Here is a 16,788-nt window from a genome sequence, read left to right on the forward strand (position 1 = left end):
TTCAACTCAATGATCTTCGTGGGCCCCTTCCAACTTAGGATATTCTACAATTCCCACCTGTTTTCCTATACCGCTTACATTCTTTCAAAATAAACCAAAAACCAAAGAAACAAACAAACCTACGTAACGAAACACATCGAATTTTCACAAATGCAACAGTACAAGTACCTCTAGACATGCTTCATGAGCTGCACAGAAATGAAAAGCATAAAACCATAAAACTGACTTACTTCTTCTGTCCTCTCTGTTTGCGCGGCACTGAGTTTTGCCTTGGAGTTTTCTCGCAAGCTCCATCGGTGCTGTCGCTGGCTTCGCTCTTGTTTAAAGGCTGGTTTTTCCATGGGATAACATACCCAGGAGTTGGACTGAATTGTTTTAAGTCTCCTTGTCCTAATGAGCTTCGTTCACCACAGTAACAAAAGGCGCAGAGTTGTTCGCTGCGGGAGGGAAGATAATTATTTCTTTTGAGGGAGGGGGGAAACAGCAGAGATATTCCATCCCAGATCGACTTCCATGCCGATTTAACCCTTCACAAAAAAGAAACAATAGCTCAGAAGTGCTGTCAGATACCAGAACCCAACATGCAGGAGGACTAACTACTTCCAGCCTACTTACACTTATGCTAAAGAACCTTTGAATTTGCAGAAGTGCATGATTCAAATAAATAAACAGGAAATGTCGAAGTGCTTAATAAAAAGATCATCTTTTTGTTCAAAAATTCTTAGCACGAGATGGGTCCACCACTATCCCCAGACACCCAGTAGCTAAAAGGCAGAAGAAAAATGGGTAAAAAAAAAGAAAAGTATACGAGGAACAACTTGATTCACATCCTGCACCCGTTGGAAGACCTCAGCTCTGCCATCATGGAAAAGGCAAAGCTTTCTGTACACAGTGCCTGTGTGCTCCACATACACTTCCTATAAGCACACTGCCACCATGTATAACAGCACAGCGTGCATATCCTATACACCAAAAGGTTTATTCAGAGAAAAAACAGCCTGGGAAAATCACAGCAAGGACTGCAGTCCCACACAGCACAGCATATGATGTGCACAGATCCAACTACCCCCTTTCACACACCAAAACAATACAGTGCCTCCAAGTTTGGCTAGAGGAAATTTGTATTTACAGAGCTGTGACCGTTAAGCCATCCCTGTACCACTTGCAATTATGTTTTAGCATGCAGAACGTCGCAACAGCACTGAAATGACAGCTCTGACAGCACTCCTTGTGGCACATCATATGGAAGCTTCTGAAAAATATTTCTGTAATAAACATATCCACAAACTTAAAATGTGAACTTCTGCAACTAATGCAGTTTGCATTAGTTTAAAGGAAGGCCACTTAACACATTTTTATGCTTAAATGAGCAATTCTGTTTTCTTCATATTCCCGCCCCTAAGACCCCAGAAAGATGCCTGAGGGAATCAGGCTCTTGGCTGGAGGCCTCGTTTTGACTGGATCCCGTTTAAATAGATTTAAGTGCGTCTGCAAGGTGGCATGTTTGGGTTTTGGGCTGCGTTGGGTGGGTGGGTGGAGGGAGGTAATGAGGGAAGAAGGGGAAATCTTAAGGCTAAACTCCTGCATACATTTCCCAGTAAATACTGGAAAGAAAATATGGAGTACCTGTGCTTTTCTGCCAGGTGAGGTCTGAGCAGCGACAGAAGAAGATAAACAAAAAATAGAAGTTCCAGCTTGGAACAGAAGACCCCAAAAACCCAGCAAAGCCACCTCAGATTTGATTTAGCACACTCTGTGACAGGTCTTTTGCCTGCACCACAGAGCAATGCTAGGAAAAAGAAAGATGAAAGCAATTAAAAGCGAGGTACATCAAACACCTTTGAACTGTGCTGCTATTACAGGGCTGGCAATACCAGATAAAGCCTAACGTGGGGAGCAGCATGTCAGGAGCACTCAGCCCGAAAGGAGGCCGCTTCCTTTCACTTACAGGCAGGATTGCACTTTCCCCAGGGCAGACACACTGCTGGGGTCATGCAGGTTGGTGGGCAGGTAAAATAGGCGCGGTTCCTGGTACTCAAATTAATATCCTGCCATAGTACCGATAGGAAATGTTCACCTCCACTTTTCCGGCCGAGGTCCCACGTCCCTCACGGATCCTGCCTGAGCACAAACCCCTGAGCTGATGGTAAATGCTTGCTGCTTTCCCGAAATCTTTACGAAAAGATACTCGAAGGAAAAGTGATGTGAAGAAAATGAGGATAAACGCAGCATGAGACTGGGGGGAATAATGCATAGTTACGGCTAAATGGGAGACACATCTGCCTCACAAGCTAGCTTTCCATGTGGCACAGCACCAAATCAGTGCTGCTGCCTATGTCAGCGCGTGTAACCCACCAGACTGGCAGCGAAACCTGATCTGACCTCGCAGGCAGAGCTTGTAAGGCGGGCACGCAAAGCTATTTAGGCTAGCTGAGACTAGAGAGACTTGTGAGGAGACTTAAGAGATTTAAACAGGCAGCACAATGGCATATAAATTACACTGGTTACAAGCACAAGATTATCCACAGTGGAATAAATAATTATTCACACATCCTGTTAGGACAGACAATTGCTACTCACTGAAAGGCTTGAGGATAATTACAAGCAAAGAAACAAAGCTCCTCGAAGTGAAGTCGCAGGAAACCTGTGCTAATGTTACGATGTATAAAAGGGAAATATGAAAGAGTAATGAAAATAATAAACCGACTTTTAAAGCTTTTTTTTTTGTTTTCAAAAGGCAGGCGGGGGTAAAGCAGCTACTTCTGGAGACTTCAGCCCCTGTACCGCCACTTCCAGCAGGAGCTTTGTGCAGGAGGAGGGAAGCGAAATAGCAAGAGCTGGGAGCTTCACAGCTACTCCTCGGAGTGGTGTGGACAGCTGTGATGCTGTCAGGAATCAGCTGGTTTGTGCTGCTGCTGCTGCTGCTCCAGCAGAGCTGAGGACCACGGGTGAAGAGCTGGGGAATCCTTCGCTGAAGGCTCGCAAACAGGCAGACGCAGGAGTCAGAGAGACGAGAAGCAGAGCACTGCCAGACCGCAGCCAAGAGGGGAGGGATTACAAAAGGGGGAAAAAAAATGAGTTGTCACACTTGCATGGGAGGGCGAAGAGAGCATGCTGATAAGCTGCAAATGCATCTGGCCCCTGAAGGCCTGGAAACAAGCCGAGCCAGCACCCCGACGCTGGAGAAGCTCGGCAGGAAAGCCGCATTCCTCCACTCCCCAACACGCCACATCGCTGGTTTGTCAGGAGGTACGGAGTGGCCACTTCCATCACGTAAGCCTTTTAGGTTTAAGCGCTCAGTAAATATTTTAAGTTATGTCTGCACGGGCAGAAGGTAGAGTTTTTTTATTCGCATCATCTGAGGATAGCAGCAAGTACTTGCGAATCGACTTTCCATATGTCAACATGCAATTAGAGGAGCTAAATCTGCGGTGCAAGAAGAGCTCTCACGGTGAAGATAATGAAATTGAGATATTGGCAACTCTTAAGATCAAACCCTAGATCTGTTATCGTAATTAGCATATTTTCAGAACAGGCTAATTCAAAATGGGATAACAAGCAGGAGATGATGTGTCACGTATCTTTTTAGAAGCTACTAAGGGAAAAGGGGAAGACTAAGCTCACTGCATTTAAGATATACGTATGGTGCTCCAAGAGAAAATTTGAAATCATTACTTTAATTTCAACCCAATTCCTGAATTTTCCTAGAACAAATGCTACTTCATATATACAAAATCTAAAATTCCACAGCTGGTTTGTTGCCAGGAGGTGCTGACAACTCACCTCATCCCAAAGGACTTCATATATTTGTATGCAAGCACATCTTAACATGTGCTTTGGAGAAAAAAAAGTTCAGAACAAAACAAGACACACAACTGGATTTAGGATGTGCAGTAAGAGGCAATGAGATCAGTGTCTGAAGCTAATGTCTGCTCCTACCAAACCTTTACAGGAGGTCCAGATGTTCCCAGAAGGTCCCAGAGATGCCCTTTCTAAACAGAAACACGTCAATCCCGGCAACCCGCTACAGCCATTATCTCCTACAAGTCTCTTCCACGAGCAGAAGTGACTCAGCCCTCTGACAACAATCTAAGATGCTACAACCCTCCATGGTCCGCATCCCAACAGAAGAAAACAAAATGCCCTGGAGTCATTTAATCCTGGAGGAAGGGAGAAGAATAGTCACTATTTCCTCTACTTAAGCGATGACATATAGTCATTAGGACTCATCCTAAAACACCAACTTTCCTGTTCAAAGTGTTTCATTTCAACACATGCGATATTGGGCAACCAGTTGCACAATGTTAAATTAGAACCAGAGAAGGAGAAACATCTTCTGGCTCGCTTGCAAATATGCAGTGAGGGAATTAAGGTAAAATTGAGTCTCAAAGACTTGGTTAACAGAATAAAGGCTGACCACCAGGCTTACCATCGCTCGAAGAGCACCATGTGCCAATACAGTTACACTCCCAAAAGAAAGCAGAAGCCCCTCCTGGGTCCTTCTGAGATGGGAAATGGCAGCGGGGTCCTGTGTCCGCCAAGGCTCCTGGCCAACCAGCAGATGTGCAGGCTGGCTTAAGCATGCCTTGTCTACACGGGGTCCCCGTCTCAGATCTATGCTGGTGTCTGCTCAAGTCCTGCTGTGCTGCTGGCAGGAATTACTCCAGGTTGGTCCCCGTGAGCCAGTGTGACCCTCAATGGGATCGGCAGTGGCACCCTTATTGTGGGGAATATGCACAGTGGAACCCAAAAATCCTACAGAGATGAACTGAAATTGTCAACAGCACAAGAAACGCAAGACTGATGGATTCAACACCCCAGATGCCCTCCTCTTACCTCTTCTCAAACCCCTCCCAGCCTCCTAGGGCACACCAATGAGCAAAGATTTATTGTGCATCCATCTTTCCCAACAGCCTAGGCATTAAGAGCAGAGGTCATCGCTGCTGCTTAAGCAGGAAAAGGCATTGAATTATCTCTGAGGAAACACAAAGCATGGCAACGCCAGTAAGATCCACTACCTATAACCACTGCCTTATCATTAAATTCTGTGGTGCAGGGGAACACTACTGCCATTTACTGCAATAATGACTGAATTACAGTTTTTCCTCTAAAAATAAAAAGAAGGCGAAGAGGGCGTCATTAGAGTTTTGCGATGGGTTGGTTTGCTTCTAAATGAATTATGCAATAATTTCCCCAAGTGTCTACAAATGCCTTCAGGATGTCTTTTTTCACACACTTTGGCGTTTTTGAAAGGTGAAACGGAGAGGCATAAAACCTTGCGTGGTGTCGGCAAAGTTGTTCCAGAATTTTAAACTGGTTTTATGCAAGTATTATTTGCAATTACAAGTAAGCTCGGCAGAATGAAATGGAATGCTTGGGAGCAAAACACAACTTCAGAGCACTGTTTGTACAGATTATAAAAGCAGACTGATGGGAACTGGCCTTGAGAATGAGTCTCTCAGCTAACCCTATCGGTTGTTTTCACATATGCTAAAAAGCTGAATTAAACACTGCAGGGGATCTACTACTTATTTACCTACGCCAAGTTGCAATAATGCACTAACTTTATCTTCATTTTATGTTGTGTTACTTAAAGAGTGAGTTGTTTTTCTCCTTAGTGAAGATACACCATTGTATCACTTACCTAAATTCAAATCAAGACCTGCATGCTACACTTGAACCAAAAAAAGAGATTTCTGACTTCAAACAATGCCAGTGATCTGCAGCAGTGTGGGCTCTAATATGTGAGATACTCACAGAGGTGAAGTTATTAGAAAATTTAGGGAAGTATGGAACATTAACTTTTTATTTCTAAATCTCCTGTCCATATCTGACCTTGGATAATGAAGAAGCTTGAAGGAAAACTGCCGAAGCAAATTTTGGAGAAATCTCCTTACAGGACATGTGATGGCTTCACATTGATACAGCCAGAGAAACCCAACAAATCTCCCTCCTGAATTAATAACACTACGAATGAAGAAGTATGAGAAGTGCAAAATAAAGACATTACATGGAAAAAGACGCAGAAGTTCTCAGGTGCAAGCTGTATTTAAATGTCTTACACACCACACTCTCCTTCCCATAGGAAACCGAATCACAGGACAACGTGAAATTTTCAAGTTGTCTGACAGCCTGTACTGCTCCACAGATGTGGTTTTGGAAGCAGCAGTTCACTTACACAGTACAATTGCTTTAAAAAGAAGGGAGGTGGGGGCAGTCCATACAATCTCCAGAACTTCTGGTGAAGAATTTTCAAGCTCGGTTTGTGCAAGGCAATTAAACGACGTTAAACAATAACTGCTCCCCAATTTTTTCACACCAGCACAGTTGGAGTTCTACCTCCGCATCATCTACTTCATGATACTCTTCCAAATAGAAAAAAAAAAATACCCCCCAAACACCATCAGCAAAACACCACATTTACCTGGCATTTTAAGATGTAAAAAGTACAAATATGCTTTTATGTACCATCAGTGTGCATCAGTTTTAAGTTTTTTTTTTTTTCGAGGAAGTTCCATCAAAATCGTTCAGCCGCATTAGGGAATGGAAAGCCATGTTGTTCTGCGTGACGCAAACTTTGTGTCTTTTCTTTGAAACCATGCTTAAAGAAAAGGTGAAGTACACCAGAGTGGGCTCTTTAGTGAAAACCGTGCTGGGTCAGGCTAAAGGTCCAGCCAGCCCGGTATGGTCGGTGTTGGAAATACGATCAGCATGGGGGGTATTAAAGAACAGGGCAAACACATGATACTTGCCATGCCTCCATGTATTTTCAGGTCAGAGCCTTCCTGAATCAGGTGCTATCCCTAAATATTCAGTAATTCTCAAATTCTCTTCCATGAACTCGCCCGGTCTGCTCTTGATTTCACGTAATTTTCCCTCTCACTGCACCACATCCTCTGGCACGGATTTCCACGTCAGTCTAGACAACCGTCTGCCAGGCACAGAATCGCCTCCCTTTATTTTGCATCTGGCCCTGAAAGTTTCACCTGACAAACCCTTGTTTTTTTGCATTAAACTGAGCAGCTGATACGCAGCCACCCTCCGCAGGGCACCTACGATTTTGTAATCCTGTCATTCTCCCCCCTTACAGACTCTTTCAGAGTGAGGGGTCCTACCTTGCTTAACTGTTCCCCACAGGAAAGCTGTTCCGTGTCTGTCATCAACCCTTCTGATGCTCTGTGAATCTTTTCAAGTTTTCTATACCTGATTTGGAAGTTACAGATACGCTTTTTGTAACCCAAATTTGTTTTTCCAAGTGTTTCTGGTCACACCAAGTAGACCGCACGCACTCAAAGCAAACCTTTGCAGGTCAAACCCACACGAAATTCTCAACGTGAAAATGTGAAACCTGCTCAGAAATCCTCTCAGCACTGAGCAGGCTCCAGTCGCAGTGCCTACGTGAAGGCAGGCTCCAGATGCACCATCCTCTCCCCGTGAACACTTCCAGCAAAGGTTAGAGACGCTCACAGGGATCATCTCTGCAGTGACAGCTCGCGGCTGCTGCGAATCCAGATTCTGTCATTTAAATTGCGAGTGCTTTGAGTCAGCTGTCTGTCTGCCTCCAGGAAAGCCAACACGGGCACGAAGAGAAGAAACTCTCGGCTGGAAGGCAGAGCAGAGGAGGAGGGAACAGGAAACTGCGTTTTGGGACTGAACTGGAAGTGAAGGGAGGCGTGATGAGTGAATGGGCAGGGCGAGACTGAAGGCTCACCGTGCAGGGGAAATGGAAGGTGATGGGGAACAGGACAGCTGTATTCACCCAACAGTGGAACAGAAGCGAAGATGCCCAGCTCCTACCGTCGTTCCTGACTGAAATGCAGCGGGGAAACCCTCTGACAAAGCAGGCGTCCCATCCGCTGCTGTGCCCGGGTCTGTGTGAGCTGCTGCCCAACACGTCGTGCTGTCAGAGCTTCAGCGTGGTCTGACAGACTGCCAGCCACCAAACCCAGCTCGTGGGATGCTTCTGCCCGGCTGCCATCTCTCAGAGGGAGGAAAAGCTGTCCGAGCAGCGAACGGATCTGACCTGCCAGGGCTAGGCTCGCTGCCCACAAGCGGCAGGAGAGCTGCACGTAAGCAATGGGGCAGAACCAGGTGGAGAGAGGAAAGCTTTGGAGAATAGCAGGGACAGAGAAAGTGCCTCGAAGCCTTCATCTCTGAGAGGCGAGTAGTAACTGGGAGCAGGACACCAAGAACCTGGAGAACGGGCTCACACAAGGAATTTGAAAACAGGGTTTCAGTGGTTGGACCATCTCTATGTAGCAGACTAATGCAAGTAGCAAAGGACTGCGCAACTCAAAGGCATGGGTAGGAACGCCGAGTCCCACCAGCACACGAAAGCATAAAAAACATTAAGACCAGAATGTCAACTCAAAGAATCATGAAGGTTGGAAAAGACCTCCAAGATCATCTGGTCCAACCGTCCCCTTACCACCAGTATCACCCACAGTCCGTTAGTACTGGAAGAAGATTTAAGAGCAGTTCACATAAACTTCTGTCCAGAATGCCAGCTGCAGTTACCTGCCTGCCTTAGGAAAGGAGCTAACTAGGGGACTTGCAAAGGCCCCGTTCTGCCCTACAAAGCTGAGACAGAACTGCTTTAACAACCAGCAGTCATAAAATTCATTTCCGCAGTCACTGCATGAGACAGACAGGATGGACAAACAGGAAATAATTTTCAATTTTTCTAATTGTTCAGTCTACTGTCTTAGTCTCTACCTACCGACGATATTCAAATCGGGCTGTCTTAGTGATTTCACTCTGAGGTTGGCCGGTCATTGACAGAACGACAAGCTATTATTTTGCTACTATTAAACAACCTATTTTTTTAGGGGGATGATGTAACATGAAAGGATGATGTCTGCACTTTGCAGATGCAAAACTCCATCCCTGACCTCAGAGAATGACACTGTAAATGCTTACACGGATCGATACCATAAATGCTCACCGTAAATGCTAAACCTAGATCCGAAAGCCTGAAGGTAAAGCCATGCAGTGACTTCAGGTGCCCTGTTCCGTGCGTAAGGTCCGCTCTGCACACAGAATTCTTACAGAAAAGCATTTATGTAAAACTACAAACTGTAGTTTCCTGCACACATGTGCAGGAAAGGAAGTGATTAGAGTTTCAAAATTAATCTTATTTCTGGTACCCCCTAAGCAAGGTGCTTGACTTTGCAATTTCATCAATTTTTAAACTACTTTGTATCAAATACTACTTTTTTTCACCAAGTATTTTCTTTGTTCACACAATCAACAGATGTTCACCAACTTCTTTTCAACAGAAGCAGAGAACCCCACCCCTCCATCTCCAGACTCCAAATTTGATCTTAAAAGCTGCAACAAAATAAGGGGGGATAGTGTAATTGTGCAGGAATGGAAATGATCTGCTTTGCCCAATTACAAAGCGAAGCAGAAGACCAGTAAAGTGTGTAGCCAGCTTTTTTGTAGTTTTAGTGACAGCCTCACAAGAGAGCCTCTCATCTAAAAAGCCGCGTGAAAATCTCAGCAGCTCCACTGGTTGATTTTTTAAGGATGTTCTGTCTTCGTAATTTCAGCAAAAGGACTGAAAATGCGCAATTAATGCCATTTACAGCCTCAGAAAGCAGACAGAAAATGAAATGAACCAAAAGGTGTTTTTGTTCTCCTACAAAATTGTGTTCTTAGGCCGTTCTTCTTAGCTTTTAATGCTTGGGGCTGACGATGTGGGAAGCAGAGGAGGAAGGTGGAGGTGGGCTCTGCAGCTGGCTCCTGGCCACGTGCCTGCTCAGGGCTGCACTGCCCCAGCTCCCTGCCAGCAGCACGAACCCCAGGAGCAGGCTCCTTTCGAAGGGTCTGGATTCCACCCCACCATAAATCCGGGGCTGACAGAAGCTTCTCACAGGGCTTAGAAAAAGAGGAAAAAAAAAAAAAAAAAAAAAAAGGAACGACCAAAGGAAAAGGCTCCAACCCCCCTGCCGCTCCTGATATATAAGCGCTGGCAGCGTTGCTTTGAGCACTGCTGGGCTTGATAGTTTATCTTTGCCTGACGTTGTTGCCTCTCCCCACGCGTGGTCAATAATTCACTCAGTGCTCCACAGCGTACACCCACACCTCACCCCTTGCAGCCTGCCATACCCCGGTCCGGCTGAGGGGGTGTTTATTCTAGGGTTTTAGCACGTTGCTTTCTGAGCACTAATCCTCAATCTGTTGTTAAATTCCCACCCTCTTCGCAGTTAATGGCTCTCCCGGACACCCCGTTCTGTATTATATGCACTGTGAGGCTCCAAAACTGGCTACAACTCCATCACCCTTCTCTTCCATGTTCTTAGTTAGTCTCAGGAGAGGTCAGGAGAAAAATACCACGCCAGCCAAGCTCTGGCTCAGTCCCCATCCTAGTGCTGATGCATCCCTGCTATGCCAAGATCGCTATTTTTCATTAGCAACTTATTTAATTTTTAAAAATTCCTTTTACGCCCCATGTCCTTTGCTTCCCTAACTCCTTTCTTTATCTTTAACTGCCAAAGGTAGAAGCCCCAAATTATCTTATATTCAATTCTATTTACTGAAAAAAGTGATGCTAAAGTAGTTCTACCTACATCTGCATCTACTGCTGGTAGGAGCTTTGGTTCTCTTCTGTCCCCTACCAATTCCTGCACTGTTACAGTATTACTGCCATAGCTCTCGCATACCTACATTTATTTCCATACATATATATTCATTTCCCTTGGATTAAGTTACTTACAATGTAAAATGAAACAGAAAAACTCACACAAGAAGAGATGAAGCTGGTGAATATGACTCACTGGAAATCAGCTTCAGTGCTGCTTCCCCAAGTTACAGGTCCCAAGCCTTTATGGGGTTTTATTTTATCCTAAATCTTCATACATTCCCTCCCACCCTTACACAAGAGAACCGAAAGTCACCAGTGCGTGTTATTTCACATGCTGTGCTTTCTCCTAAGCAAACAGAGTCAAGGCACTCAGCATCCAGCCCTTCCACCCCTGCGAGGCACGGTGCCTGTGTCAACACGTCACGGACAGTGAGACAGGCGATTGATCAAGAAGTCCCAGCTCAGAAGAGGCATTCTGCTGTTCCGTTTCAAGACATGGTGCCAATAAAACCTGGCGTTACATTTTTTCCATTATTATGAGGACACGAATGATTTCTGCATCCAAATCTGGAACCAACTGGGATAAGAGAAATCTCCCAATCAACTGTTCCACATCTTTTTAATACATTTCTTTCAAAAATGTTAGAGACAGGGTATGATCATTACTATTTTACTTATAAATTAATAGCACTTAGCTTTTTAATGCTTCGATCAGCCAAAGCAATGGACCCATGCTATGCTTTCAGCATTGACTAAGCGAACTCAGCACTGCCAGTTGGCAGAACAAACATACTGAGTACAAATAAGGGCTGGTTTTTGGGAAAAAAAAAAAAAAAAAGAAAAAAAAAGGCTTTTTTTTTGGCTGACTGTTGTCCAGTTTTAAAGAAAGAGATTATGGTTAGGGAAAGTGCTGTAATCCACCACCCACGATAAGAGCCAGAGAGTAACCTTGAGAAGAACAGAGAGCGGATGAAACAACATGAGCAACTTCTGCAAATGATCCAAAACAGGACCAAACAAAGAACCAAAACAACTGTTCAGTTCCAGCTGCACTACATATTTACTACAGTTTAGTATTAGCTTAGGAAAATTCCATGAAAATCAGGATTTTTGTGTATTTCTTCCAGGTACACACGCAAGACATATTTAACCAAAATTCTCTGTAAGGAGGGAAGCATCTATTGGAGCTAACAAGCTTGTGAGCAGGTAAAATATGAAAATGATACATGCAAGAAAGTAAGTCAAGTAAACTTTTCTGCATGGGAAACGTGCTCTGCGTCTGATTAGGAGGATGTAAAATGATTACATTATTCTCTCCACGTCTGTCGAAATATAATTACACCTGTAAGTGTCTGGTAACTGCTAACAGACTGGCAACAGCAAGCTCTGCAGCCAACGAGAACTGCTACTGGGTTAAAAGCTGTTAGCAGGGCTTCATCACAGAAGCTCTGCTAGAATTCTGTGATACCGTTTCAACAGTGATCACAGGCAGCGTGTTTTAATTTTCCCCAAATAATGTAATTACATATAATTAATACTTCCACTGATTTTGAGGCAATTTATACTGACAATAAGTTGGGAAAAAAAACAGTAATGCTATTTTCTTTATTATGAATTCTTAAATAAGGAAAAAATATAGTAGAATTTGCAAGAGATTTTTTCTTTCTTCCTAAAAACACAGGAATACAAACTGAAACTTAAGAAACAATTGTACATGGATTTGCTTATACACCGTTTTCTCTGCAGGAACACTTCAGTAATCACATTTTATCTCCTATCACTTATATCTGTTTTAATTTAAACAGCTAATATGCTGTAATCCGAGGGTTTACGAGTGTAATCTGAGGACAACACTCAAGAAACATGCTTTTCACCTTGATCTCCCTCTGCACTAATTAAGCCATCAGTCTCAAACACAAGAGCTGCCAACACAGGCTGCCATTACTAATACTTCAAAGCACCAGCAGCATGTCCTGAGTCTGTGTTCCAAGTACTCTGTGCCCCGTTACTCAACTCCTAGCCCTGCCCCAGCACCCATCTCCTCACTTACTCACCTGGTTTTCGCTTCGACACCAACAGAGGCGGTGGAGCTTGCAGACTCCTCAGACACTGAGCGCTGAAGGACTGGTGTTAGCTGCTTGGTGCTGTCCACTTCTGCTTGGGCATCTTCTTCTGCAGACTGCTCTTTGACTTCTGTTTAAAAAATAGTAATGAAGAATTATTTAATTTGACTATTAAAACCAGACCTGTAAGAAGGTGACGCGAACATCTATGTTATTTATAGACAGATAAACCCATGTAACTGTCATCAGATGCAACAAAAGTAAGAAAATATTATCTTTCACATCTAAAACATGAAACTGAACATTTGTAAAGTTATTTACATACTGTAGCACATGATCATGAATTGAAGATGTTCAATCAGCAATGAGGAATAGGATGGGGAGGGTGTTGCTCAACAACAAACAGCCTTTTCATACAAGGCTGCAGTTTTACATGCATTTCCAGCAAGCATCATGCAGAAGGGCTGCCAAAAGCAGCGCTCTCCTTCTCCCCTCATCTATTCTGCGCCCGCATTTTCATCCCACACCAAGTACCAGGGTGACCACACTAACCGGGGTTATAATACACCTTTTTTTCCTCACAGGTTAGCTTTAACTCTAATCAATTCCCTGCTCTAGTTCATTCCTGATTACACTAACTCTTTGCTGGCACAGGGCTGGGGTGCTGAAGGAAGGAAGGAAATGATTTATGCCAGCTTCATGTCCACGTTGAACTGTTGGAATATATTCTGCAGTTTGTGCAGATCCCTTTAATTTACATCAGTTGTTAGACGGAAATATATACATCTACAGCTGACAAAGCTTCTGTTTGTCTAGAAAGTTTCATTCTGAGGAGAAACACGAAACAACAAGCGGCCACTGTGTGTGCAACTTCAATTCTGCTCCCGTTCGGTCCTGTCCTTTGCACCGAGTGAGTCAGGCGTTTGTCAGGAGAGCGCTGCAGGGCGTCGCTCTGGGCGTACCGGCACACAGAGGCACCAGGGAAGGGAGCTGGTCAAGGCTGGAGAGCAATAAAACATGGTATATCTGCACTCCTCTATACCTTCATTTCGAAACCTAAGCAGGAACAATTGCAGGTCTCCGACTGATGCTCTTTGGCACATCCAGCTTAAGACGCTTTGAAAAACGATTAATGTACGTTTCGCAAGACAAGCAAATATTGCAAAAGATAAATGGTTCAAGTGGAGAACTGGATGGCTAGGAGAATCTGCGACATAGGTGGGCATGCAAAAAAGCTGCTACACACTTTAACCTTACAAGAAAGAACAATAAAAGAGGAAAAGCCTTAGGACAAAAGACTGCAACTTGAGGAGAGCCTATCTTGGTCTGCTGTACTGAAATACATCCACCGGAGCAGATCAAGAAGGGGAAATCTTTTCTGTTTGATACAGAAAGATTTAAGCAAAATTATTCTTTAACCTGAAGTGAACTCATTTAGGGAGACACTGTATAATGTGTAAAACCCTTGATGAATGCATCCAAAAGTATTTAAGAGAACCGCAAAATTGAGAAAAAAAGTATAAGAAATTCCTGTTCCTGACTGGGTGTGCCAGGTATTTGAGCTGGTGTAAGCTGGAACTGCTTCACTCATTTCAGTCAAGCTACCGAGCACCATACATCTGAAATGGTTTTGGACATCTGAAACATCCAAAAATGACTACCTGCTGCAAGGCCAAATGGCTCACTTCAAAACCAGTCCACCAACCTGTCCTCAAAAAAAAAAGGAAAAAAGGAAAAAAAAAAGATGCTGGACAAACACTTTACACTAAATAAATGCCCTGCCAAGAATATATGCCTTGCAACCCTCGACTATATAGATATATATAAAACAACACCTACAGACCAAAACATCCTTTGTTTTTGGCCCATCTGAACAAACAATCCCTACAGTCATTCCTGGACTAGGAAAAGGGCAGTGTCCAACAGAGCCCTTCAGTACAATCTGTAGTTAGTTTCCAAAGTATGTTGGATCTAAAGAATAATTTTGAGTAAGTAACCCCTAAGTTTACAAGCACAGCCTCAGTTAAGAGCACAAACTCCTTTCTATTAGAGATCAGAGGAGAGCTGTTGCATGTCTTGGAGAGTACATCACCAGTTGTGTACAACTCATGGACACCTACAAGGCAGGCAGATTCTAAATCTCAAAACAAAACCCGTAACACAGCCTGGGATACACGAGGTACTCAAGAAAACCCAACACAGCCTGGGACAGCCATGCATGAAGTGCTCAAGGAAGACCACCAGTAACTGTGGCCTTGCTCTGATTCACCTTGACATCTTTAATTAACCCAGCTGAACTCCAGAAGAAAGGAACTTTCCTGTATTTTGTGCCTGCAAAAACTTTCAAGTAAGCAAGAATCATTTCTTTCATCTCACTACACATTAATGGACATCCACAACAGTAGAAATGCAAAGTCTGTGCCCACCAAGAGCACTGCAAGGAGACACATCCCAGTGCTCCGTCACCCTCCCCATGAAGAAGTTCTCTGGCATGTTGGTGAGGAACCTCCTGGGCTCCATTTTGTGGCCACTGCCCCTTGTCCTGTCCCCAGAAACCACTGAAAAGAGGTTGCCCATATCCCTCTGTCTCCCACATTTCAGGTATTTACAGATATTGGTAAGATCCCTCCCTCAGTCTTCTTTTCTCAAGGCTGAACAGACCCAGGCCTCTCAGCCTTTCCTCATCATCTTTATGACCCTCTGCAGGGCTCCTTCCAGGAGATCCTGGCCTTTTTTGTACCGGAGAGCCCAGAACTGGACTGGGCTCCAAGCTTTCTGGCAGAAAATTCAGGAAGAACAGAGGTAACGACCTTCCTGAGCCAAGCTCCTAGGATGTGGGAGCCCTGTACCGGGGATCTCCTTATCACCACCTCAGAGACATTCCTGAAGCGCCAGGCCTAACGCCTTCACTGCTTTCCACTGCACTTAATGAACTTCCTTCAGACTTGGCTATGGCTTCCTACTTTGAAGTTTCTGGGAATGAAAGAACCATGAATGATTAATAAATGTGAGGCTCATTTGCAGATTCCCGTACAAGGCTTTATTTTGCATCCTATTTCCATGACGGCTCCTGTCCCGCTTCAGGTCTGGCCCAACGAGGCGGTGGGGGAACTGGGAACTGAAGGACCTAATTGTGAAATTCCCCACTGTAAGTTCTTGCTTTGTTGCTTTTTTTTTTGTTTGTTTTAACGTCACCATAATCCAACAGGAAACACAGCATTTTAAAAAAAGTATTTATTTGAAGAGAGCACTTCTTCCCCACCTGACTGGTGAGGAGGGGAAGGCCTTCTTTTCTCAGGTACATTAAGAGAAATCCCCCAAGGGGCAAGGAGGGAAGTACATCTAGGTGCAAGATAACATAGCACGTTGGCCATGAAATGATGACAAGCCCATGGCATCGTGCACATTGCCTTCTTAAGAGATGTGGTAACAAACAGGTAGTAGCTACTCGGGGAGACAGGAGACAGATATACAGGAGAAGGAGCAGGGTTAGGAAAATTTACAGCACGTGTATTAAATTTCTCTTTTAATTAACACTCACAGCCTTCGCCTAAAGATGGGGCTTTGGGGTGACAAGATAAGCCTTAGGTTTTACATTATTTAAGAAGTCATTCCCCAATTTCTCATGAGGAAACAAAATCTGTCTCCTAGAGTTCTGCATTTTAAGCATTCAAAAATTTATTTCCGTAATAGTTATTTTTTATTCCTCCTTCTGGAGCAGAAGACAGCAAATACCCAAGGACAAAACCATGGTACACCACCCTCATTATGACACAGAGCGCCCACTTTCCCAATATTCGCTGCTTTCCTTCCTTACACTGCCTATCGAGAGGCTTGTGTCTATCAGAACAACCGTGCTGACACCTTCCTCTTTTCCTGCTCCATCTTCAGATGGGCAGAGGGCTCCTGAGGCCAGATGTAGGGGACACGCAGGTTCACAGGTGGGAGCCCTGAGTGTCAGAGAGCTCATCGGGGGCACCAGGTCCCTTCCAGGCTGTCGGGGAACGAGGACACTGGGGATGGCTGCAATGGAGTTACGCGATCACAGTTTTCTTTGGGGACAGGATGAAGCAAGAGTGATGAAGCAACACTGGCTAAAGGTCTGATCTGCTCCCTTTTCTGTTTTCTGCAAATCACAAG

The 16,788-nt window shown here is 44.4% G+C and overlaps 1 protein-coding gene across 8 annotated transcripts in view; it reads right to left on the reverse strand.

The window, feature by feature from the left end:
- The window catches only part of KMT2C (lysine methyltransferase 2C), a 193,244-nt gene that overhangs the window by 122,755 nt on the left and 53,701 nt on the right, over positions 1–16,788 (reverse strand). For all 8 annotated transcript variants that reach the window (XM_032181531.1, XM_032181535.1, XM_032181539.1 and 5 more), the window contains 2 exons: positions 12,640–12,778; positions 231–437 (listed from right to left, as the gene is read on the reverse strand). In XM_032181531.1, coding sequence (XP_032037422.1) covers positions 231–437; positions 12,640–12,778 — 346 coding nt within the window. The remainder of the gene's footprint in view (positions 1–230; positions 438–12,639; positions 12,779–16,788) is intronic.

The sequence above is a fragment of the Aythya fuligula genome, chromosome 2, assembly GCF_009819795.1.
Source record: "Aythya fuligula isolate bAytFul2 chromosome 2, bAytFul2.pri, whole genome shotgun sequence".
NCBI classification, from domain to species: Eukaryota; Metazoa; Chordata; class Aves; order Anseriformes; family Anatidae; genus Aythya; species Aythya fuligula.